General features: G+C 41.3%; 2 protein-coding genes across 2 annotated transcripts; both read left to right on the forward strand.

The window, feature by feature from the left end:
• The first annotated feature begins 508 nt into the window (after nt 1-508).
• On the forward strand, nt 509-26,965 carry LOC127049202 (interferon gamma receptor 1-like). The gene is made up of 7 exons (XM_050949759.1): nt 509-651; nt 15,352-15,466; nt 15,711-15,883; nt 18,295-18,428; nt 20,751-20,928; nt 21,821-21,936; nt 24,870-26,965. The coding sequence occupies exons 1-7, from the start codon at nt 558-560 to the stop codon at nt 25,386-25,388; spliced, it is 1,329 nt and encodes a 442-aa protein (XP_050805716.1). The 5' UTR covers nt 509-557; the 3' UTR covers nt 25,389-26,965.
• Nucleotides 15,221-25,388, forward strand: LOC127050073 (interferon gamma receptor 1-like). The gene is made up of 7 exons (XM_050951607.1): nt 15,221-15,242; nt 15,352-15,466; nt 15,711-15,883; nt 18,295-18,428; nt 20,751-20,928; nt 21,821-21,936; nt 24,870-25,388. Exons 1-7 carry the CDS (start codon nt 15,221-15,223, stop codon nt 25,386-25,388), a joined length of 1,257 nt encoding a protein of 418 aa, XP_050807564.1.
• Nucleotides 26,966-27,121: the final 156 nt, after the last annotated feature.

Below are 27,121 nucleotides of genomic sequence, written 5' to 3' on the forward strand. Positions count from 1 at the left end.
ACAGCAGGCAGCCTGCCTGTGTCCTTGCACCACAGGACCTTTAGCGGCCCGGAGAGCCGAAGAGCCTGGTGGGCCCCACAGAAATGTTAGACGGGCTGCATCCCGCCTGCGGGCCATATTTTCCCCACCCCTCAACTAGAGGACGGACCTCCTGAGGTCTGCTCAACCCTAACCGCCCGTTTCTGTGAGTCGAGGGGTGGGTGAGGCAGACACATGAAATGTTCACGACTGGGGCTGCCGCGGGAGTGGTTATTCCTGGAGTGTGCGCGTTGGCGGAGCGCCCCCGGGGCACGTGCAGGCAGCAGAGGGTTAAGCGGGCGGGGGGCGGGCGCAGAGCCTGCCCCGCAATACGACAGCGCGGCGCGGAGCCAGACAGGCTGGCCTCGCCGCCCTCCCGCCTCCGCGCAGTCACGTGGCCAGGACTGGGCGCGGCGCGCTCCACCTTCCTCGCGACTCTCGGCCCGGACTCGGCGGTGCGGCTGGGCCGTGGCTGCTGCGCTCCAGCCCGGCTGCCCCTCGCGCCTTCCGCTGGCGCGGCCAGCGACCCCCGAGCGAGGATGCGGCCTGTGCCGGCCGCGGCTGCGCTTCTCTGCCTCCTCTCTGCGCTGCTGCCCCGCAGCGCGGCGAGCTCCGGGGAACTCCCGGAAACAGGTACGGGGGGGCGCGAGGCGCTGCGGGGGAGGTGGGAGCAGTAACTGGCCAGCCCTTAGGAGTTCAGATATCACATCGCACTCTTCTTCTCCCCTTCCCCCAAAACGACGGGTTAGAAGACCGTGGTATTTACCAAAATCAGATGGTGGGTCTGCTGCTGCCCCCTGGATTCTGAGCCTGAAGGGGGCACTGGGCTCTGATTTCAATCTCTTCTTCCCGAGCCACACGCTGCTAGAAATGCACACTTGGCTCTGGAAAGGGGTCACTGGATTCTCATGTAATCCCTGAACTCCAGAATCTGGGGCTTTAAGCAACAGCAGGGCGGTGTTGTGAGGAAGGTTGTTGACATGAGGGGCGGAGGCTGTGGGGGAAGGGGAAATAGTAGCAAGGGAATAGGGGAAGGGAGCTATGCTGGGGTGGTTGGGCAGGAGAGGGATGTGTTTTGGCAACGGGGCTGTGGCTGAGGTAGGATCTTGGGTAAGAGAGGACTGAGTGGTCATGGTGGGTTTTAGGACAGGATGAGAGGCTCTGTGTTGCAGATGTAGTGAAGACAAGGTTTTGCCCGTGGTGGGTACGTTAGGTCACAGAGGGCATGGTCTCATGTGCGTGCCTATCTGAGTTTGAGGATGTGGAGGGTATAGCATGTTTGTTTCCTCCTTTTGTTCCCACTCTTCATTCCTATTCCTCATCCCCTTCATGATTGTTCTGGTTTTGTTTGGATTTCCTGCCTAGGAAGAGTATCTTGGATAGCATCATAGCACTGAGCTTTAGGATTTTTTTTAAAAATAACTCGCCTCCAAATGTCTTCCTTTTTAGGAAGAACATCTGGCTGCAGTACAGTGGGGAACAGCAGCAACTGTGAGCGGAGCCGTCCTGTCCATAGGAAGGACCAGGGCACTCTGCGCTTTGGGGGGCGCAGCGCTTCAGGACGCGGGGTCCAAGTTGGCTTGGAGGGTTAGCAGGGGGCATTGTGCTGGCAGTCACGACGAACCTTCCCCCTCTGCCTCCGCTCCACTCCTGGCATTGCTGGGAGAGGGGGGTGGAAGCCAGAAAGAGGCAGAGTGGAGCTTAGGAAGGGGTGGAGTGGGGGTAGGCCCTGGGCTGGAGGGTGAGGGGTTATCTCAAGGCTCGCACTCCCCTAGGGATGGTCCTGACTGGGTGTTGCCAGAAGCCCCAAAAAATTGCCTGGTTGAGACTTGTCATCGTGAGAACACTGTATAATCAACATTTTAACAGGTTTTAAGAATGATTGATATGTGCTAGTAGAGATCAAAAAACACCTTTCTTTAAAAATGGTTCATACAAGTGTGTTCAGATCTGGTAGAAAATCTTGTTGAAGTGGTTTTGAAACCTGTCTAGTCTTAACTGCTTAAATGATGTTTAAGTCATTGCAGTTGCACCTAATATTAAAGAATAGTTAGATCAAGCCTTGTATATTATCCTTCCCATGAAAGGGTCTAAACACTGAGGCATATATGCGGGGGTGTGATTTGGAGGGGGGGAAAGGTAGTGACACTCTTCCAGACTCTGCCCGCCTACCTAATAATAGTCCATTGTGTAGATCAGGTTAGGCAACCTATGGCATGTGCGCCAAAGGCGACACGGGGGCTGATTTTCGGTGGTACTCACATTGCCTAGGTCCTGGCCACCGGTTCGGGGGGCCCTGCGTTTTAATTTAATTTTTAAATGAAGCTTCTTAAACATTTTAAAAACTTCTTTACTTTACATACAACAATAGTAGTTATATATTATAGACTTATAGAAAGAGACCTTTTAAAAACGTTAAAATGTATTACGGGCACGCGAAACCTTAAATTAGAATGAATAAATGAAGACTCGGCACACCACTTCTGAAAGGTTGCTGACCCTTGGTGTAGATATTGATCTGCTTTCCCAAAATGAGGTCTGAAAATATACACTGACTTTGCTGATCTAAATATATATTTTGCAGTAACATATCAGCTGTGCATAGGCAGGACATCAGAGACCTAAGTCATCAATGCCAACAGCCAAACTAATTTCCAGTCAGCACAGAATGAGTTGTAATGGGCTTCAGTTGCAAGAAGTTTAGGGACATATAAATCAAACTTGCCATGATGCTGGACTGGAGTAAGTGATCCACTAGAATTGCCTTCTGGAACAAATGATTCTAAGATGTAATTTAGTTACAGGTTTTTTTGTGTGTGTGCCCTCAGCACCAAATTAGTCTCTCGATTGTCAGTCAATTTAGAATCCCTTTAATGTGACTTGTGCAGCACATACAATAAAAATGCTGACTAGAGAAGGTGAAATTATAGAAAATATTGAGCATATACTATAATCTTATAAAAAGGAAATGCACTACATTATCCTGATTTCCTTTTATTTCTAATGTTTAATATGAAAATTAAATCATATTTTAAAAATAAAGAAGTTAATAATCCTTTTTAAGGTTCCTGCACTAATTTTCTTAAATGTCTCATTTTGGATCAGTGCATCAACACTTATTTTGTTGAGCTCTTGATCACTCAATCTAGGAAACATTAATTAAATACTTTCAGCTGCACTTAGTTAAATACTTGCATTGGGTTTAGAAAGGGTAGTGAGTAGAAAAACTGTACTTTTGCATGGTTTTGCTGAAACAGGGAAAGGTGACACTTAAAATTCTACTGGATTTTCAGCATAATTTAGTAAGTTTGATTTAGACTCATTGCTATTGGTTACAGCGTTTGTTGGGGTAGCACTATATTATGTGGAATATATATGGAATATTAAGGTATACTATGTTACTTCTGAGTACTCCAAGAACACACTTCACTGAAAAATTATCCTTTCTGCTCAAAATTTGGTCAAAAGTAGGTCAAGGTTACCTTCCTGTACAGTATTCTAAGTGCATATAAAACACACTGTAAACAATAAAACCCAGCTCCAGTTGAAGTAGGAATATTTTATGTACACTTTTAAGATTGAAGGACAAAGTTCTGTAGTATTTGAGAACATGTGCCATAGTCAAGTCTAATTTGCATTTGTCCTTAACATACATGGAAAAGAATTCTTTGAAACAGAGATGCACTGTTTACAGAGCCACAGAATCAATGCAGAGAGTTGTATTTCTTCCTTCTCCCAGTCTTTCATACATGGTTGCGGTTCAGACACAAACTTCTTTGTAGCATCCTATACATCTACTATTATGTAAATAAAGCCAAAGAACAAATAAATGACAGTAATGAAGCAATAGTTACAGAGTGGCATCCAGGTTTTACTCTTGAAATATTTCTTCCTATTTTCATTTTGTTCCTTTCTGCTTGTAAATGTTTGTGTGTAAAAACAGGTCTTTTCAGACTTTTCAATATTAATACTTCGATTAAACATATTTAAGATGATTTAATGGGTATGTATGTATGCTAAATGGCAGCTTTTTCAAGGCTGGTTCAGAAAGGCAAGATGGGATTTATATAATTCCAAGTGATAGAAGTATTTAATCAGTTGCATCTAACTATCACATACTTTTTAACTACACCTCTACCCGGATATAACGCTGTCCCCGGAAGCCAAAAAATCTTACCATGTTTTAGGTGAAACAGCATTATATGGAACTTGCTTTGATCCACTGGAGTATGCAGCCCTGCCCCCCCAGAGCAATGCTTTAGCGCATTGTATCTGAATTCGTGTTATATCGGGTCGCGTTATATCAGGGTAGAGGTGTACTCCACCTACCTTCAGCCCACTAATCTATTTCCTAAACTGCTTCTAACATTCTAAACTTCTGAGTTTCTTAAAAGACATTAAAAATAATCATTCTGTTAGAAATGTCCACTTTCTAAATGTGGAATTTCTCTTTCAAAATTACACTCACCTGATGTTAAGCACATGGTTACTTTTCAAAGGCAGTATCATATTTGGCCTACCCAGACTCCTGTCATAGTGATGGCTGGACCAAACTGGAGTGGCATTGGGACTCCAGAAGTTACAGTGCCTAGAGCAGGGAGGTGAGCCCAGCCAGCCCTGTTGTACAGTAGCCTCAGGAGCTGCCACATAACCCTTTGAAGCATTCTGGTGACCCAATTTTGGGCCCTGACCCACAGGTTGAAAAACACTGCTCTGTCTGTTTTGATAGGATAAGAAGCAGGAGAGAGAACAAATCTCTTCCATTCACCCCTCAGATGTACAGGCTGAAGAAACTTACAAGACACCTAGTAGCACAGGGACTTCACTAACTTATTTTTTTTAAACACAATTGAACATTCAGTATGTAGATTTGAACACTTTACTGAATTGTGTTTAAACTAAGTTAGTTTCGTCCTCTTGCTACTCCGTTTTGTCTTCAAACAAAATTCTTAAAATTATGTTGGCATCCAGAAAGATCATAGTGGCTTGTTACAGTAGGCAGACAAACTGTGTAGCTGTTGCTTTGCCTCTAAGGATTTTGGGACAGAAAACCTGAATTCCTAACTTTGGATGTTTTTGATATATCCTTCCAAATGTCTTCTCTCTTAACAGTGTTAGAGATAAGGGACAGATCCCCTTGCTTCTCCTTTTCTCTAGTCATTAAAGACCGCCCCCACCCATATTTAAGTCTGGTTTTGAATGTATGTATTCTGGATTTTTTTCTTCAACACAATATTTTAACAAAACAAGCATGAATTTTTGAATTTAGTTAAACATTCAATTTCTTTAAAATCAGGTTTGTTTTTGTTTTTTTAACTAAAATAGGTAAATGAAATAGTTAAAGAGAAAAAATTAAATTGATTATGTCAGTCAGGTAAATATGAGAAAAATTAAAATATTGGCTTCTGCGGCTAACTCAGTCGTCTTCACCTTCATTTTCCTGTCTGTTCATAATCTGGAAAAGAAAAACAAGCTTTTCTGGCTTTTTCAGGTCCCAAACAATTTCTCAATTTGGAATTAATTAGAATATTTTCTTCCTTTGGACTTTCTACACCAGCAGAAGAAGCTACTGCTGTTAAAAGTGAGATTATCACTTCAACAGTCTCTGAATCCAAGTGCTTAAGTGACTTCCTCCAGTTCACTGGTGTGACTTTCTTTAAAACATTATCAGCAAACATCTACTTCTTGAATGGCTCACCTTTAGCTCTGCGTTTTGTTATAGTTAGCGTTTATGGAGGGATGATTGCTGGATGTCCATGTCATAGCCAACTCCTCTTCTTCAGAAGTTAAGGTTTGACACTGGTATTGAGTATTGATAATATTTGCCTATCCCATTCATTTTATTAATGCTTGTAATTTAACTCTATCATTGCATATTTCTCTTCTAAGATCTCATTCATTTCCTTCCAAATTTCAACAGCGTCAGCAATAAAACAGCTAGTTCCCTGCATTTTGTTCAAGGCTACAGAAATAGGCTTCAGGGTACTCAGCACGTGTTCAACATTTCTCTTAAGCCCAATGTTGAGAACTTTGGCTATGACAGTGCCATCTATTTTTTTCACGATTTTGTTCACAAACTGTCATCAGATCAGGCCAGTTCTTGATATAGTGCCTAAAACAGTCCACTACTGAGTTCCGTTGCACATCTTGTGGGAGAGTTAGCTTGGTTCCTCCCACTTGTTTTCAGAGCAGCTGCTGCAAAGTGGTTGTAATAGAAGTATTTTGCAATTTCAACATCATTAGCCTTTATTTCTGGAACACTGAAGTCTTTGGCTAGGAGGTGCATTAAATGATCACTGCAACCGTATGTTATTAGTTTGGGACTTTCTTCACTTCTAAATAATTTCTTCTCATCTTGGATTCATTTGCAGCATTGTCTATGACATGCATTTTTTTTCCACAGTTTGTTATAGCTTTTACTGCTATTTCTTGTAAGTGTTCTGTGTGTGCATTTCCTGATGTATCAGTTGTTTCTGCAAGGAAGACATTCCCTTCTTCTGTTGTCACACAAGCACATACAACAGGATCATTGTGGACATTGCTCCACCCATGAAGACTCAGGTTAATCATTTCACCCTCTAGACGTTTTGCACAGTGCTCAATTTCTCTTTCATACACTTTATCCAGTAATTTGCCTGTGACATCTGCTCTGTTGGGTGGACTGTATCCTGGTCTTAATGCCTGAACCTTGTTAATGAAGTGTGGGTTCTCAATCATATGGAAAGAAGAGTTTGTTGCATAAACAGGCAATTTTTTCATCAATTACCCCTTTTTGTAATCTGCTGGTTCCTATGACAAACTTATCTATGGTTGTTTCTGGATGATGGAGATCTTTTTTCTTTTTGCTACGGGTGATATACTGTGGCTATGTGACATACATATGTGATTGAAACACTATCATTGGCAAATAACTCTGAAACTATAGAAAATGATGGTGATCTTGAAGGTGGATAGTCTTCAGAATCCTGTATGTTGAGGATGGATTCTCCTAAACAAATAAATCAATGCAGTTATTTAATTATTACTACCATACTGCTAATTTAGTATTACTCATTCCATTCATCGACACTTAGTACTACTTTAAAGGTAAAATTGTAAAAGGAAGATCTGCCTATTTCAGCTATTTATTTTTTTTATCACAACTGCATCTAAAACAATAGTACCATAAAGTAACAACTATATTTTTTGCTGAAACATGAGAATTCAGGAATAGTACAGAAGGAAGACAGGCAGTCCTTAAGAAAGAAGTATGAAATAGGGATGGTCTAGACAGTATTTGGTCCTGTCATGAGGGCAGGGGACTGGACTCGATGACCTCTCGAGGTCCCTTCCAGTCCTCGAATCTGTGAAGATCCTGCATGTTCAGACACGTTCATTTCATCTTCAACGCAGCTTCCTTCTGAGAAGGAACACTTCTTATGACATTTAATTCAGGGAACTAGGTCTTACATTTCTTTGTTGAACTGTTTGCACTTTGCATGCATGCCTGTCTTACTCACAGGTAGAGAAACTTCATTAAAATATTCCCAAACTGAGTCTCTTTTATGGCCTGCTGCCATTATAGGTTTTCCCTTCTAGTGAGAGAATGCTGTGCTAGATCTCAAATCAATGAAGGCTACACCTCAAGATTTCTGGAATATGCTGCTCAAACAGTTTAACTTTTGTTTCTACTGCCTGTCCCTCCCTTCTCACATTTATCTCCAGGCTTCTTCTCCTTGTCCAGATCTGTTTCGCCCCCAACAATCTTCTATTCATTGAACTTCTTGAAACTTTGCTTTTTTATAGAGAGGTAAGGGATTGACTCTGTGTACACAAATTTGTAGAGGGACAAGTAGGGTTGAGGTCTGTTATTTCTCACCTTCTATATATTTATTTTAAAACATTTTTGCTGTTAACAAGCATGTTATCTCTGGAGACACAAATCCACAGTTTGAGAACTGCAAAACTAAACATCTGATGGTATCTTCTAGACTAAGCACTGAGTCCCATTGAGTAGATAGAAAAATTAACCTAAATAATCTGTACAGAAGCCCCTGGAACCCTATAAAATTGGGTCCCTAATCCATGAACTCTATTGGAACTCATTTACAAAACTTTCCTTAAACATTACACGAATATACTGTCTCATACTATAGAATTAGAATTTATAATTCCTATTCCATCATGAAATATCTGAGCTATAATGTATCTTAATTAAAACCATCTTTAGACTGCTTTTTTCCTAAAAAAGCATTTTATCAAAAAAATCAGATTTAAATTAAAAAAATTGATTTAAAAAATTTTTTTAAAAAATCATTGGGGTTTTTTTATTCACCTGTCCTTCAGTTAGATAAGTTTTACTTTTACTTGACATTATAAAAGATGTGAAACTGGAAGAAGGAGAGAGAGGCACTTCCACAGCTCTAAAATCCTATTTGTAAGCATTTGAATGGTTAACGTTAAAGCAAAGAAAATAGTTATGAGAAGTCAAGAAACTCAGTGGTAAAGTGGGTCATGTTGTATATTTACACAGGATATGCAGTATGCCCCAGTATACTGCTGAATTTCCTGACTTCATGCTTAACTTCTCATGGTTAAACATGATTTTTGCATCACAAATGTTGTTGCACTTTGTGTGCATTTTATTTAGATTTAAGGTATTATTAGGAGGCTTTTATGTTTGACCACTCTGTCTGTAACCAATATTTATTGGTGTCCCAGAATTGTGACTAGGCCAGCAGAGCAGGATGAGATATTGTAGAACAAAGAAATGTTTAATTATGTATTACCTAGGTATGGAAATCGTATGGCAGGCCATGAATGCTCATGAAATTGGGGTTTGGGGGCTCTGGCTGGGGGTGTGGGCTGTGGAGTGGGGCAGAGATGAGGAGTTCAGGGTGTGGGAGGGGGCTAGGGATTGAGATGCGGGGGGAGGGCTCCAGGTGGGGCTGAGGATAAGGGGTTGGGGGTGCAGGAGGGTACTCCAGGCTGGGACCGAGGGGTTCGGAGGGCAGGAGGGGGATCTGGGCTGGGGCAAGGGTTTGGGGCACAGCAGAGGGTCAGGGGTGCAGGCTCCTTGCAGCGCTTACCTCAAGCAGCTCCCAGAAGCTGCGGCATGTCCCCCCTCCGGCTCCTACACAGCGATGTGGCCAGGCAGCTCTGCACGCTGCCCCATCAGCAGGCATCACCCCTGCAGCTCCTATTGGCCAGAGTTCCTGGCCAATGGGAGCTGTGGGGGGGGGGCAGCACTTAGGGCAGGGGCAGCATGCGGAGCCCCCTGTCTGCCCCTACGTGTAGGAGCCAGAGGGAGGGACATGCTTCTGCTTCTGGGAGCTGAGCAGGGCAAGCCCCGAACCCTGCTCCACGGCTGGAGTGATGGAGGGGGGCAAGCCCCGGACTTCGCTCCCTGGTGGGAGCTCGAGGGCCATATTAAAATGTCTGAAAGGCCAGATGCGGCCCCTGGCCCGTAGTTTGCCCACTCCTGGTCTATGCCCACTGCAGTACACTCTCCTTGAGAGCCTGGAAAGGAATCCATGATTCCTGAGTCTTGCTATTACTCTGCTGTTGTCAGCAAATAGCAGGTTTCACAGATAGTAAAGTGTCTCATTCCCCTCTAGTGCTGGTCCCCATAGAAGAGAACAGCCTAGTACTGCTATCAGGTACTCCATTAGTTGAAGCAACAGAAGTCTCTACAATGGACCTATATGTTCTACCCTTGCTGATGTCTCCCATGCAGGTGTCAGTGTAAAGTCTGCACTCAAATGTGAGGAAATGCCAGAATTAAGATTACCTGCATAATTAATCTTAATTCACCCTCCCTTGTGCATATAATGTGTGATTATATAATTGAAGACAATTTTTTTCCACAGGATCCCTGCCTCATTCAATGCACAAGATAGACACACTCTGGAGATGTACATGTTCTTTAGTGAAGGTGACTGTAGGACCCCTTCTTCATTTGTTTCAGGAGTTGGAAGGTGGTGTGTAGTGAATGACGTAGGGAACTGCAGGTAGAGAAAGGATGGTCTCATGGTTAAGCCAATTGAATGTTCCCCTTAAGAACTGCATTCTATCCCTGACTCTGCCTCAGAATTTTTGTATGATGCTGGGCAAGTCACCTAAACCAAACTTTGCACAGGTGGTCATAATTGTGTGTACCTCATTTTCTGGATGCCTGACCTGAGGCCCTGGGGTCTGACGTGCCGAGCATTCAGTAACAGCAATTGTAGCTAATCAGAGTAGTGCGTTGAACATATAAAATGCTATATAATCCAAAGCATTCAGAAAATCTGTTTCTAGATGTCTCAATTTGGACAACTAAAATTAATGGATAGTTTTGATCTTAATCTTTGTGTCTCAATTCCCTATCTGCAAAATAGGAATAATATCCCTTCATTTCACAGGGGTGTCTAAACTGATTCATTAATGTTTATGAAACAACCAGATACCATAGTGACAAGCACAATAGAAAGCCTATGAGGGAACTAAAATTTCTGCCTTCAGAACAGAATTTGAACAATGGATGTAAACAAGGCCCAGGGGAGCACATTGAAGAATGAGGAGAAAACAACACATTGAATAGTTGCTTATTAAGTGAATACCACCATCCCTCCTGTGCACTTAATGAGGCAGGGGGCTTGTGGAAAAAATAGTATGTGATCATGTAATTAAAGACTACATGTGTAAGGGGGCTGAATTAAGGTCCCACAGGCAGCCATAATTGTGGCATTTCCTAACTTTTCATTGCTTGATTTTGCAACCTTAATATCTTCAATGTAGTTTTATTTCTGTAATAGTATGTTAATTTGCATTTGTATTCTGCATGGTTTATTGCAGCAAGTATTGTATTTACTGTTAGGCATTTTAGAATAGATAAATACTTTGACACTTTTTTTCCTTGGGGTTGAGAATCTGCTGCTGTTTCCAATAACTGGAATGACACCTTGCGTGTGTTGGAAAATGACTAAACCACTTTCAAACCTTGCACATTGCACATGTTGAATCTTTGTGGTCTCATTCTAAGATGAGGGAAATGTTTTTTACTTTCCCTTATTAGTATAACATGAAGCAAAGTCTAGGCTCTCTAACATACAGCATCAAGTCTATCTGCTGTATTTTGTAAACAAAAACATAATCTGGCAGAAGTAAGTTTTGAGTTATGGTCTATTATGACATCAGTTTTATATACAAAAACCTACCTTAAAATAAGATTGCAAAGTCAAACATTTAAGTTAGAAAATGCCAGAAGTAAAATTTCCTATTCAACCTTAATTTGGCCTCGTTGTATATATGTATTATGACAATCTCTAACTACATGATCACAAACGTTTTTTGTTTTTTTTTACCGTATGACCCTTACCTTAATCACTGCACAGGATGGGTGGTGGTTAGTTTGAAGAAACTATCCAGTGTTACTCCTAGGCTTATAACTCATGCTGTTTTTATTGAACACCATCCAAATGCTATGCTGGATACAGAATTATTAATTTCTAATGCCTAATTATTATTTTTCTGTGTATTAATGATAATAGTATGAGTGTCTTATGAATGTGTCTTCACAACTCCGCTGAGATAAGTTATCCTCATTTTACAGATAAGGAACCTAGGCTACAATTTGAAGAAATGTCCACTAATTATGGCTGCTTCCATGATTGGATACCTAACTTGAGAACTAGGGATCCATTTGTAGAGTATTTTGCATTTTTAATAATTGTATATGTTCAAAGCAGTGTACAGACACTAACCAACCACTGCCAACAGTATGAAGTAGATGGGTAAATATTATACCCATTTTTAAACACAAGGACACTAAAACAGATAGTGACGTGTGCAAAGCCACAGAGTGAGTCAGTGGTATAATCAGAATTGGAGCCCAGGACTTCCCAACTCCACATCTTGCTGCTAGAGGTGCTGAGCAGCTGCAGTTCCCATTGACTTTACTTATAGTTGAGTGCTCAGCAACTCTGAAAACAAGGTCCCATGTCTCAAGTTGGGTACCCAGAAAATGAGGAATACAATGTGAAAATCTTCATTTAAGTGACTTACCCACGATCACATATGCAGTCTATGGCAAATGTGTGGATGGAACCCAGTTCTCTTGGGTGGCATGCAGTTACCTTTGAAGGCAGTCCTTTCTCTTTCTGTAGTCCCCTAACTCATCGTCACTCTCTCCACACCTTGTAATTCTACAATGTCCTACAGACAGCTGCATTCACTGCACAGCCCTGATTCACTTGCTGAACACTTTCCAGGACTTCTAGGTCTCCAGCAGAGACCTCCACCTCTTGAGCTAAAGCAATACCTGGTATCAGCAGTATGCTGTTATCTTATATGAACCAGCTTCAACTAAAGGGTGGAGGTACATGTAGTTTGTCAGAGCTTACGTGACTACTTTCCAGATTGCAGAAATATGTTGGAAATGAGAAATCCTGGGTTGTACTCTTAACTCTGGGGGGGAATATAGGTTTGTGATTATAGACAGCACAGCTAACTACATAAAGTTTGCATATTCTGAAAAGCAGTGTGACTAAGTGGAAATGGTACGAGACACGTATTCTGGTTCTAGTTCTGCCTGAAATGACAGAATCATCATTACCTTTAATAATAAAATGGGTGAAAAGCAAGGCTCCCTTAATTTAGGATTTATCACCCTATTCAGGGAGCATGTCCCGTGCTTTTGCTGTGATGTAGGGATCCCTATTGGCAGGACTATGCTGGAGATTAAACTTTGGAGATTTTAGAAGTCAGTCTCTAACAAGCTCCACTGAGCATGTGCAAATAACATTTTTCAATTTCACTCTGCTGAATTTGGGTGGATTTTCATGCTTAATGTAAATAAACTGAAGGAGAGGCACTTTATCAATTTTTCAGTTGTAGTAATGATAGGCATTACTTCTCAACCCACAGATGCTATAAACACTTCAAACAGATGTGAATTCTCCCCCCCCCCCCCAGGTTGATGTCCCTCTTTAGAGGTAAGGGAGGAGGATCAAAAAGCATATAATTTTTTGATCACTTGGGGCCAACATGCTTTTGGACAGGTCAGGTGCATTTCTTTCTTTGCTTATGTTCTGGCTATCTGTTTCAGGTGAGCAGCGATACTTCTAAGAGAAACTCTTTACATCCTCTGTCTTGTAATCGTTTTAAGTGTCTAAGCATGGACAGAGCCTGAAAATCCACTTAGGAGGAAGTTTTCCTAAACAGGTGTCATCAACTTCTGCAGAATTTAAGTTGTTTGGGGTTTTTTCTTTTTGAAAAAAGGTAACTCTCAAACCTGAACCCCATGGGAAACAATGCAGTGTAACCTTTCTGTAGGCTTGTCTATGTGAGGAAAGGTGCACTATTTAAATTAAGGTGTGATTATTTTATTTTAGCCCATTTATGCCTGGTCTAAGCAGCTTTCGCACTGTTTTAACTAATAGTGTGGAGTTTTTTTAATGCTGATGTAGTTAAATCAGTGCAACTTTGTGTGGACATTTTAAATCAATTTTAAACCTGTCTTCTACTGATAACTTGTTAGTAAATTTACAGGAGCAAGTTAAGTCAATTTAAACTTGCTAATATAGGGTTTTGTACACACAGTTGTACTAAATTGTTTTAAAACTCTGTTAAAATGGTGCAACTTCTGTGTGTAAATAAGACCTAGTCTGCTTATAACTCTAGTGTTGCTACTGCACAAAGCTGTTAAAAACTGTAGCAGACTAACAATGAAAGTCTTGTCAGTTTTCACTGCTACTGTTCAGAACCCTGTAGGCAGTAGTAACCTTGAAAAGAATCATGTTAGTTTCACTGCTTTTAGGAATTATGAGCTCAGAGCTAGAAACTGAAGCCATTCACTTAGCTGGGGACCCAAAAATGGAGGCCAGAAGATAGAATAGTGAAGACACAAACCCCTTGCGGCAGCCAAGAGGCTGAAAGGCATAGAATAATGGGGATTCTACGGTCATCTACACCAGGAGCTGGTGTCTGATTAGAGAACGAAACAGTAAATGCTCCTCTTCATGTCTCATAGGCAGCCTTTGAAGGTGGGTCCAGGAACAGCATCCAGGGCCAGCTCCAGGCACCAGCCGAGCAAGCTCGTGCTTAGGGTGGCAGATTCTACGGGGCGGCATTCCGCCCAAACCGAGGGGAGCATGGCCTTTTTTGTTCGTTGCTCTGGCCACCCTATAGAGGGCGGCAGCGCGGAGGAGGGGAGCGCCCTGCAGCAAACTCGGCAGGGCAGCCCGCATCCTTCCCTCTCCGCCGACCAGCAGGCAGTGCGGCATGGCAGTTGGGGCTGCGGGGTGAGTGCCCCGCTGAAGCACTGGCCCCCCCCCTTCACTCTCTCCTCCCTGCTCCCTCCCCCACCCTCTCCTCTCCTCCACTAGGCTAGGCACACACTCTGCAGCACAGAGAGTCCCCCTGCACCCTGGCTCCGACTGCCCTGTAGGGTTTTTGTTTTGTTGTTTTACCCGCTTTGCCGGCCGCGCTGTTGTTCCCCCCTCTCACTTTGCCGGCTGCACCGTTTCTGTTTTGTTTCCCACCCCCGCTTTGCCGCTCCAGCCACGCCGTGTTTCCCCCCCCACTCCGGCTTTACTGCTTCAGACATGCCGTTTTTTGTCTCCACCCCCTCACCCCCTCCCCCACTTTGCCGCTCCAGCTGCGGCAGTGTTTTGTTTTGTTCCCTCCCCACCCTCTTTGACGCTCTGACCACACCATGTTTTTGTTTTTGTTCCCCCCCGCTTTACTGCTCCCCCCCCTTTTTGTTTTTGCTTGGGGCGGCAAAAAAGCCAGAGCTGGCCCTAACAGCATCATCCCCTTGCCAGCATCTGGAGGCGTAAGAGATAGCGTATCCCTAGGGCCAGGGCCATTACCCCAGCCAGTGAGGTTGAGGGTTTCATCTTCCATATTTGCCTTTAGTTATTAATCTTACTACTTCTTGGGATTCAGGAGCTTGATATTTCCCTCTGTGTGAGTGGATGATTGGCAGCAGTGTGTGTGTATGTGTGGTGTCTGGGTAATGAAATCCAGTATGGAGAGAGAGAGCGCCCCTTGAGTGGAGGCAGTGGAAGAAGAGACAGAATATATTCTGGAGGTGAATGAACGTAATATTGGAAAAGAGAGAAGAAAGAGAAACTCTGAGACATTCCGCTCACTCTTGGACAAAAAGGATTAACTTTTTGTGTAAGAAGAACAGCAAATCAGTCTGCCAGGCTCTGCCCTGTTTGTATAGGCAGAAAGCGTAATGACTTCTGAAGTAACTTACAGTAAATGCATTGTCTTCAGACTACTTCAGGAATATTGATGGCTGTTCTCATACATCACAAAAATCTACTCCATCAAGGTACTGATTTCTGTTTGATTTCTTTTTTTTAGTGCCTCTGCCAACAAATGTTGTAATAGAATCCTTGAACTTCAAGACTGTATTGCGCTGGGATTACATGCGCATGCCTGAACCCCCTCACTTTATTGTGGAAATCCAACCGTATGAGTAAGTTTCCATGTCTTGCATTATACCTGTACCTTATTTTCTTTAAAAGGCATTCATGTAGTAAGTCCTTTGATTTTGCCATATGTCCAGGAAAGTTTTATTTCTACACTGTGAAATTGTGCCGTCCCTATGGAATTCAGTATGAGTGTAAATGAAGACGGAATTTGTCTCTATTCTGACATCTGTATTGCATAATATGTTGGCTGTAAAAATTACATTAATTACTCTTTAATCTGTTTTACAGGCTAGGAAAATATAAGCCAGTCAGCACCTGCATGAACACAACTAAACATTATTGTGACCTGTCTAAGGAAATAGAAGATCCGATTCAGTCTCACTGGGCTAGAGTTAAAGCTTTCATTGGGTTAGAAGAGTCTGAGTATGTTGAGACCAAAGAATTTGTTCTGCGACGGGATGGTAAGTTTAAATGTAAACCTAAATTTTACATCTAGAAAACTGATTTGAGATCACTTAGATGAATTCATAGTATTTCTGTTAAATTTAAAGATTAATATAAATATATTTCTGGTGCAATATTTGTATGTTTGGTTAGGAATATCACAGTAGTAACCTGGGGTTCCGGTTGAAAGATGAGCATAACAGTTGCTTAGGAACACTCTTTATAGGTAGTTGCTTGTATGGCCCTCTCACTAATGTCTGAGCACCTTTCCAAATATTTTAAAAAGAGAAGTGGTTCTGGTGATGCACTGAATGGCATGCTTTCCCTATTTTGCTGCTATCCCAGTGCCGCAATGTGGGGTAGGAAGACCACTGTTGTGCTTGGAAAGTCCTGCCACCTTAGACATCCTTGAAGTTGCTGTATTACAATGCTGGGTGAAGTGATCCCTATTCAATGTGGCTTCAGTTATCCATCTTCTGATCAACCAAAACTGTTACCTTGAAGCGGAAGTCCCCTGTAGTATGACTGCAGACCATAATGTCCTGTGCTGAAAGTTATGCATTGCAGTACTTATGCATATAACTATCTCTTTTTGGATTATCCAGATACATTTAATGTACTTTTTATAGTTGGATAACTAAGGATGTACTGCATATGTAGTTTTCATTTATAAAATGTTTTGGGCGCATTCAGAATCAATAGCATTTCATTTAGATTTACACAAAAAAGGATGCATCTGCAGGGCCCTTAGCTTATATAAATGTTAAACTTTATATAAACCTTTCCCTAAATTCTTTTATGCCCAATCCTTGCCTTAAACTTAGGTGTCTTGAGTTCTTAAACCTGTAGCCCATTAGGATAGTTTCATCACATCCATTTCCAACGCCTAATTGCTTACATAAATTGATGCTACCTTTTTATGAGCAACTTTCTAGCCTGTTGTCCTGGTAATTCCTGAGATTATTTTTCAAATTGAATAATCTTTGTTTTAATATGGTAGATTCTGCATGATACTCAAATGAAATCTCATTAGTCAGTAGTACCTTATTTTGTGCTTTAGTCTCACGTATACATGATTTGTTTTGCTTTTCTAATTGCTGTCAAGAAGATGAATTTTAAGGCCTTATATGTGTGGGGAAAGTTACACTAAAATCAGGGATGGGCGATTGGCAGCCCTGGGCCACGTCTGGCCCTCTGATTTGTTTTATTTGGCCTGCTAACCAGGTATGTAACCGTAGGAGGGCCTGAGTCAGCTATGTTAATACCCATGCCCCCCTAAATCTGAGCCTGAGGAGGCAGCTCTTCCCGTGTCCAGAGTGAGGAAAGGGGCAAGAAGCTCTGCCAGCATGGAGCCAGAGGACGGCCAAAGGGGCGAGGCTCTTTCCACTGCCTAGAGGAGGTTGTTCCCTGGCACCTGGTGGAGGCAGCAGCTCTCCAATTTTAGTAGGCTTGCTGCCTTCCTGAAAATCATGGAGCTGAATGTGGGCAGGCAGGTGTAGTTGACACAGCCCAGCATGGCAGTATCAGTGGAGGACCTGCTGCTCTGGCACATGTTCTCACAGCAGCAGCCAGGCGAGCTGCCTCAGGACAGCAAGGACTGCTTCTTCCTTGACCACAACAGCTTTGTCTTCTGCTATATCCTGAAGCCTCTTTTAATTATGAAAAAAAAGAAAAAAAAAAAAGGCTTGTCAAAGAGTTTGTGGATTTTGTGGCCTTTGGCTATGTTTGAATTGCCCATCGGGGCAGGGGACTGGACTCGATGACCTCTCGAGGTCCCTTCCAGTCCTGGAGTCTGTGAGTCTGAGTCTATCCCAGTTGTTTTTGTACCAGTGCAAACTCTTGGTGTGAAGTTTTTTTGTTTGTTTGTTTTTGGTTTAAAAGTGGCTTGTTCCAGTTTAGCTTGTATCTCATCCTAAGTGATGTAGCTACACTTGGGGGGGGGGTGGGGGGTGGGATGGAGATACCCTTTAACCAAAATAAGAATGTGTAAGCACTTGTAAACAAGCATCACGTCTGTCCAGTTGCCATATCCTTTTTTCTGTTCAGTGCTTAACCTTTGCCCATTTTTAGACCATTTGACTCTTTTTTTTTCCACCCCCCAGCCTCATCCATATGTTGCCATAGAAAAATGTAAAGTTTTATATGCTATCCGGCAGACATTTCTGCCCAGTGTCCTCACTGGTACTGCCCATTCTTGCTAGATTTTATGCCCATCCAAAACCATATATTCCCTTAACCAGGACTCAACTCCTCTGCAGCATCCCTCCTATCAGGTGTGTAATCACTCTCGTTATTCTGGCATGTCTTTGGAAACAATTTTTCCTCTTGAAAATGAACGATAAATGCCATATCTGTTAGCTCTATATTTGTCTTTGAATTCTGTATCAAAATCCTTCAACCCAATAACGAAGGTATACCTTTGTTTCAGGAAAAATAGGACCACCGACTCTGAATGTCTCAATTGAGAGAGACCAAATTAGGGTTGAGATTCACCCCCCACGCGCTGTTCGAAAATATAAGGACTTCACATACAAGGTGTTTCTTTGGTCCAGTGAAGAGCTGGTATGTTTTAAATTGAAAGTTTCAGATTGTATTTTGGCCTTTTTTTTACAAAAACACTTTGTTTTAGAAAGAGCATATATTGATAAATAATAGGTTTTTATTACCTTAATTTCTCTAGGATGTGTGTGTAATTTTCTTTAAACAATTTAAAAACTACTAATGATGCAAAAGGGAATCCCTGAAATGTTGAGCATGGAACCTTAACCATAGACCTGTCCTTTGAGCATCCATTGCAGTAATCTTTAATCATGGGTCACATGCCATTATTTCTGTATTAAATGTACCTTTTTGGACAGCTAAGCCATTTTGGGTTTTTTTTTTCACGTCCCTCATTATGATGATTGAGAACCTTACATTGAATGGAGGGAGCTGTTCAGTATTGGCTTTTATCCTCATAGTTAAATGTGTTTGTCCACTAACTTGTTCACTGTATCCCACTTATCTTGTCCAAATAATCAGTCACCACTGTGGATTCAAAGTACATCCATTAATTTGTATGAATTTACTGCATGATAATGATACACAGAATTTGACCCCATATAAGGCAAGACTCAAATGTTCTTCCATACGTTGAGCTACCTCATTCACTGAACACCCTCCAGTCTGCTCTGCATGCTGAATGAAGCAGCGGCTCTCAGGGGAAATGTTTTTGTATGATCGAAAAATCTGTGCCAATGCAAAATTAGGAGATTAGTGTTTTTAAATGACCTAAAAATTACTTTATTCTATGTAACATCTACATCCTTAATTTCAAAATCAGTGCTCACCGGACAGTTTAAAGGCACATATCCAGTCTAGGGACCACCTCTGTGGAAGATTTAAAGTGTATATCCTTATCAACTAAGCCACTAAAGCAGAGGTGGGCAAACGACGGCCCTTCAGAAACTTTAATCTGGTCCTCGAGTTCCCTGCTCCCTCTAGCCGGGTAGCGGGGTCGGGGTCTTGCCACTGCTTTCGGGAGCCGTGCAGAGTGGGGCATGTCTCCTCTCTGGTTCCTACCCATAGGGGCAGCCAGGGGGCTACACACGCTACCCCCACCCCAAGTGCTGCCCCTGCAGCTCCCATTGGTTGGGAACCGCAGCCAATGGGAGCTGCAGGGGTGGCTCTTGCAGACAGGGCAGCGTGCAGACGCCTGGCCGCACCTCTGTGTAGGAGCTGGAAGGGGGACATGCTGCTGTTTCTGGGAGCTGCCTGAGGTAAGTGTAACCCAGAGCCTGTCCCCCTAACTCCCTCTCATGCCCCAACTCCCTGCCCCAGCCCTGATTTCCCCCTCCTGCCCTCCGAACCCCTCAGTCCCAGCCCGGAGCACCCTCCTGCACCCCCAACTCCTCAGCCCGACTCCAGTGCCCTCCCCCCACCCACTCCCAGCCAGAGCCTTCATACCATCCCGCATCCCAAACCCAAATTTTGTGAGCGTTCATGGCCCAGCATACAATTTCTGTACCCAGATGTGGCCCTCAGGCCAAAAAGTTGGCCCACACCTGTACTAAAGCAATACAAAAAAAATCTTGCAACGCTTTTTTAAATAGTAAATGAGAGCTTTGCTCTCAAAAAATGCTAAGCCATTTATGCTCAGATTTTTTTTTTTTTTTTTTTTTTTTTTTTTTAAAGGAAGTTTATCTCTAGGTGGAAACCAGTTCAGTCTAACAGGGGAATGTTTCTCAGTTTATAAGCAACTGAAAGAGCCTTAGAATGGAAATGTTTAAGCAATATTAGCTATTCTATCCCATCTGTAATTACTTCATATTTTGCAAACTGGCTCAATTCAGAATTGGATTTCTGTAAGTCCTCAAGGGATTTCAAAAATTGTGTTCAAAATATTGGTAACTTTATATGTGTCCACTTTACTCCTTGAAACATGCTTTAATGTTGAAGGAGTGATTTCCAAGATATTGCGCTCTCTCTTTTGCTCAGTTAGGATGGTGGGTGAGTCCCTGGGAGGGAGATGAGGAAACAGGCCTGTTTCATCATAGGCTAACATTTTCATAAGCACCTAAGTCCCATTTTCAAAAGTGAGTTAGGAGTGTAAATGGTGTTTGAACATCAATGGGATTTAAGAGCCTAAGTTATTTAGATGCTCTTGAAAATTTAACCCATGGTCTAATATGAGTTCTTAATAATGCTAGAAGTTAGAGCTGTTGCCTTGCAAATAGCTGTTAGCTGAGATGTACAGCTTTTGCAGTGCACAAAGATGCAGGTCTGACACCCAGCACTTTAAAAGTTCTGGCACTGTAAGGTGACAATACTATCTTTACATATTGAGTCAATATTGTAAGTTCAAAATAATTAAGGGCCTGAATCTAAGTTTACTTTTTCTTTCAGATTGAAGAGCATGAAGCAGGACCATGTAAGAAGCATTTATGTAGCATAGACATTCCGTTTTTTTCTACTGGTTCCACCTACTGTGTTTCAGCTCGAGGACGTTCATCGATTGTTTCAGATCGAGGATTTTCCCAATCCAATAAAAGTTGCATTCGTGTTCCTTTAAAACAGCCACTAGGTAAAGTAATATATAAAAATCTGATCCATATTTCTGAAGACTTAACTGGTATTGTATTAACATTGTCCAGCAGTCGTATGGCTGTCATTTTCTACTTGATTGGTACCAGAATTTGTTTCAGTTGCAGCTAGACAGTTGTGTAATTTACTGAATAAAAAATAGATCATTAAATTAGTTGTTGGAAGACACACATTGGAATTGCACAACTGATATTCAGTTGAAATTTATGACCAATAAAATTGTGTAGGATTTCCTGGGCTTAAGGTAACCAACCGTAAGCTTGTGATTAAAAATATAAAGCAAGTGTCTTTTTTTTCCCTTCCTGAACTTGCTTGGTTTAATGAAAAATGAGGGAGGATGGCTAATCTTCCTTAGTGTTTTCTCAGCTCTGGGTTCTGAATTTTCCGGCCTTTGGGATTCTCTCATTTATAACTCCTGGGGTAGCCCCATCCTCGTCATTATACCAAACTAGGGCACACCTGTACTGGAACAGGAGAGCTGGGCCCAATTCTATTTAAGGGACCAACTCCACTGTTACCCCTATGTCTGTAATCAGTAGTTTTACAATTCTTATGTTTCGGAGCACTTAGTTTTTTAAAAATATCAAGTTATTTATCCACATCGAATCTCTCTAAAGAGCAGAAAAAGCTATAATTTGCTCATGCATTTCTTGACTTCTTCATAATTTAAAAAAAAAACCCTAAAGCTGTTCTTAAATGTGTGGTTTGGGCCAAGAGAATTTTTTAATTCCAAACTATACACTCAATTGTGAAAACCCTAATTTGTGGATTAAGTCACTCTAAAGATCCATTTCTGTTTTAAGATTTTTGTGAACATCAAAGCAATGTCCTGTTTTCCAAACCTCTCACTCTATTTTTCTCTTACTTTCTAGACTTAAAAAATATTATAATAGGTGTTGCTGTTTTCATTGGACTTGGACTGATTTTGGCCATGTATTGTCTTTGCAAGCAACTAAAGAAGAGAAAAATTGAACTGCCCAAGTCTTTGGTAAGTCTACAGTACTGTTCAGTAGCACACTTGGTGTAAGTCTGTAATTGTATAGCACATTTTAATATCTAACAAGCTTAGTCTTACAGCTAGTATTTTTATTGAAATACCTAGTGGGCAACATGTAGGAGAAAACAGACATCAGTAAACAAAATTGCATACTGTATAGCCATAGTATTAACTAACTAAATAGCCTTTGTCACAATATCTGTATGGGTTCTTAAATTAAATCCTTTGCACTTGTTTCATCCTTCCACCATGATCTCATATGTGTTCTGAATCTATAAACCAGTAAGCTTTTTACTTCAACTAGATGCTTTGTATTTCCTTTAATACTAGACTTTCTCCTTACTAATGAGTTTACTCCAGTAGGCCAGGTCCAAGTACTTAGTTTTCATAAAATAATTAACTTGTGTCTTAATTGCACTTATTCTTAGGTTACTGGAGGTGCCCTTGTGATGGGAGGAGTGGTGCTTAAGTTTGTTATGGGAGTTGGACTCCTTGAATTGCTAAATTCTTTTTGAAGTCACTGAATCATATTTTATAAGGAACCTTTAGACCTATCTTCAGTAAATCTATCTGATGATATTAGTAAATCTCTGATTAGGAGAGGTGTTTATTTACCCTTCTACGTACTTGTTTTATGGCAAGAGAAATAGGTAGGTCTATGGGTATATCTACACTGCAATTAGACAGCTGTGATTGGCCCATGCCAGGTGACTCAGGTTAAGGGGCTGTTTAAGTATGGTGTAGATAGTCAAGAGCCTGGGCTCTAGCACCATACGAGTTTGGGAGAGTCATAGAGCTTGATCTGCACCCCAAGCCCATGTCAGCTGGCACAGGCCAGTCCGAGGTATCTAATTGCAGTGTGGATATACCATGTGTACACACCAGGGCTTGCTTTGTTCAAAAACTAACTGCGGAGACTAAGTATTCTACTGTCAATTACAAAAGCCTTAGCTGCAAGAACCTCTCAGCATTTATAAAGAGAGCCTCTGTCACCATAGTTTCCATTGCTAACATGACTGTGTAATGTAGAGCAGTGTAAAGAACTATACTATAACATAACACTGCAAACTCAGAAGAAGTCAAGATTAGATGATGATGATGACAGTGGTCTATTCTGAACATCTGTTAAGAACAACATCAAGATTAAGGCTCCCTTGCTCACTCATAGGCATAGTCTACTGTTAGAAAAAATTGTAGAGATCTTTGACGCTGGTGCTAAAATTTTGGAAACTGTAGGGTAGCCAGGATGCAGATGTTTTACCCATTATCACAGATGCACAATTTGTTCTCTTGTTGCTAATAGCTTTTACAGAATTTAATTTCAGTTTAATTCCCGTGGTTCATATTCAGGCTTAAATACGGAATTCTCTCTTTACCCTCCAATTATAAGAGATATTGGAGTTGGCTTTGTAAGCTGCTCCAAGGAACTAAATGAATGTCAGAGCATAAAATATTTTAAGAGTGAAGAGAGGAGATTTGTTTACACACAGCTCAATTCCTACTTCTATCTAGTGTGTATCTAGATCTTAACATCCAGTTTCCCAGTACCTGAGAGGGAGTTAACTGTAATTTGGTTCCAGAAGTTGAGATTTGAGCTTTATATTCATTCCAGGACCAAGATACTTTTAACCTCTTGGACTTCTACCTATTTTGTGTCTACCTAGAAGTAGCAATGTAAGATTCTCTTCATCACCCTCCCACCCTGGTACAAAAAGTTATGGATTAATTGCAGCAGTTCATAACAACTTGGAGATACATGAACACTCCTATATTTTCTGTGACTGTCCTTTAGCAGCTTTTTACCCAGTAGCATGCTCAAAATGATCTGAAAGTGGCATGTGCAAAAAATAGATCCTGAATATTTGTCTCCATTAGAACAGAAAGAAGTGACAAATGTTTAGAGAGACACAGCTGCCAAAAAGGTGTCAGGGCTCATGACAGTTTAAAATTACATTGTTTTCCATCCCATATTCCTTAGTTTCTAGTCCGAAGAGATTGAGAACCCTAAAGCACCCCTCAACTCCTCTTCTTTCAGCAAGTTAAAATCAACCAGAGCACTTCAGGTGCTCGTGTGGATTAATTTTCAAGGAGAAATATCACTTTTTTAATATACCTAATGATTATAAAAGGAATGTTTTAGGGTTCTAATGTTGTTGTAAGACTATGTCTACACTACGGACCTTACAGCAGCATAGCTGTGCTGCTGTGAGGTCTACCATGTAGCCACTCTGTGCTTGCAGAAGAGAGCTCTCCTGCTGGCATAATTAAACCACCCTCAGTGAGCGTTGTTGTCGGCAGGAGAGGCCTAGCGCCGTCCACACCAGCACTTTTGCCAGTGAAACTTACGTTGGTCCTGAGGGCAGGTTTCCCATCCTGACCAACAAAAGTTTTACTGATAAAAGTGGTGGTGTAGACACAGCCTAAATAACCTAAAGAGCCCAGCTTTCTGCCAGTGAAGTTGCTGGGCTGGAAGTTGGTGAAGAAAATCGCTAGTTTCAGGATTTGACTTCCTTGTAGCTGAAGCTTGTAAGATTGCTTAAATAACAGGAGTAGGAGGAATATTTTTCTGCTTTTTCCTCCTCTTTTCTTCTCGTTTACATTCCACTACCTCTTCTAGTCTAATGGCTGATGAAACCTCTTTTTAGCTCCCTGCTAGGTGGTTGTGGAATTTGTGACATCTCATCTAAGAAGTCCAGCAAGTCTGTTGGTGTCAAAGCCATACACTCATGTCAACCTCTGATTTCCATTTAACTCCTATTTGAATTCAGATTTCCTGAAAGGAAAATGTAGTTAAATTATCATATGTATCCCTTTTAAAGCATTATTTTGTCTTGCCTCTAAATTTTGATTTATAGAGATGGTAAACAGTAAACTAAAACATGTAATTTATGTATAACTAAAAGTACCTCCTCTTTACTTTTAAGGTCACTGTGATACGAAATCTGAACTCGCGCAACGTTTTAGAAACAAAACCGGAAGCAAAATATATCTCTGTCATAACCTCATCATCACCCAAGCCAATGTTTTCAGTGAGTGACGAGGTAAACTTGATAGACCAAGTAGACCAAGTTAAAGAAATAGGGACCTCTAATCCTGAAGACTGCAGTGAAGAAACAGACACTGTCAGCTCCCAGGAGATATCAAACAAAACAGAAGAGATGTCTATCCATGAAAGCATTGCTGAAATGACCCCTGATGATGAAGAAAGCCCCAGAGTGAAAGAGAATTATTTTCATTCTAATAGTAGCCAAACGGAGTTAAATTGTATTTCTTCAAACCCAGAGCCTTCCAACACAGAGGTGCAAGAGTCCCTTATCCTAAAGAGCTGCAACAAGATTTCTGGTTATGACAAACCTCATGTACCAATGGATCTCCTCATAGATGTCGGTGAAGAGGAGTCTGTGATTGCATATAGGCATACTGATGAAGTGCATGAGTCATGAAGAGAATCATTGAAGACTACAAGGAGTCCCTTTTTGTGTGCACAACATAGACATTTAGAAGTTTATGAACATCTTAGTCCTAATGGGCTTATCAGTGTAACTTCTTAGAGCAGACTCTTAAAATTGAAGGGAACTCAGATGGAAACTGCAACTAGTGTTGTCTCTGACAGTGCAGAAAAGGGGCAAGTGACTGCAACATATTGGTTCTGCTGTGAAGGTGTATGTCTCGCATTAAGCCACTAGGTGGTTTGCCTTTGACATTTTCCTTTAGGCTATTAAAGAACTATCTTTATACAAAAAGAAAGATTCTGCAGTATCTTCTAAATAAAGTCAACTGAAGAATCATCTATACACCATATCTGTTTGGGAATTCCCGATTCCATGGCCAGGAACAGATTATATTGGAACCTGTTCTGGAGTTAGAAGTGCTGCATGGTGGGTCATAAATCTGTACATCTGCACTAATTGCAAGACAGTGTGCCAACCCTTCAGAATGCCCACATTGTACATTTACACTTATTGACACAGCTATCTCTTGTGCTTGTAGCTTTATCCATGTTTTGTATACAGAAGTCATATTGTGCAGTCACATCTTATGCTCTGAGAACCTGTATGTTAGCATGCTACCTGACCCTAATTTCAAAAGACTATTGTACTCTTAGCTGCACTGTTTCTAAAGAAGCAAGACTATTAAGCAGCAGTTATTAAAAATGTTTAGCATTTTTCCTCTAAAGCATTTTTATCCTAATTCTTTAAGATATATGTGGATTGCTAATAATTCCATTGCACTTTATGGAAATAATAACTGTTTTACTAGCAAACTGAAAATGACCATTTAATAGCATTTTTTCATCTTCTTGAGACAACAGAATATATTTTGGTAATTTGGTGTAGTTAATTAGATCCCCTGATGGAACTCTGAAGCATGAAGCTATCAAACTGAAGATAAAAGGTTTGGATTTTATATCTCAATTCTTCATTACTGTTTAAAGGCCTGTAGACACGATGTGGAGACAGGATTTTATTGTGTTGCCAAAAGTGTTTTAAAATGGATCCAAATGAAGCTAGGAAACAATACAGGAAAAAGACAGGAAATGTATAATTTTTCAGGTACATAGTAACATTCATCTTTATTTAATGGGTGCATTGTGTAGAGGTATTTCATGTGTTTGAAAATGCTTAATTCTTGCCAAATAGTTGCACTTTGGAGCAAACTGAATGTTTTAATGGGGAACCATTAATGAACTTCTCCAAAGAACAATAAATGTAAAGACAAATCTTTCACTGACATGAACGCTCACAACAAGGAAATCCGCTGTTAATTTCCACAGCAATCACTGGATTAACACCCCCTGCCCCCACTCAATCTCCTCAAGGGAAAAAGGGTATTTATCTGGTTTCAAGTACCATAGCATCTGTATCTTGCTCTTTTTTCCCCTTCTCAGCCTACAGGACAAACAGTTGATTAGTTCACTTATGTGTTTGTGTAAAATCTGAGGAAAAGCCAAGCCAGATGTGAATTTTGCAATTAGGACTAATCCAGAGACTAGCTAAATCAATAAAAAGATTTCTATTTGCATGCTTGGCTTTTGGATCTGGCTCTTAATTCTACATGAAATGAGACTTCTGGTGACTTTCAGCTCTTGCAAGTGTGAATTCCATATTCTAGGTCTAAGCCCAAGAAAGTTCTGTTCAGTGCATCCCTCAAGTTCCAATAGAAGATAGGTGACCTG

This window comes from Gopherus flavomarginatus, chromosome 4 (genome assembly GCF_025201925.1).
Source record: "Gopherus flavomarginatus isolate rGopFla2 chromosome 4, rGopFla2.mat.asm, whole genome shotgun sequence".
Lineage (NCBI taxonomy): Eukaryota > Metazoa > Chordata > Testudines > Testudinidae > Gopherus > Gopherus flavomarginatus.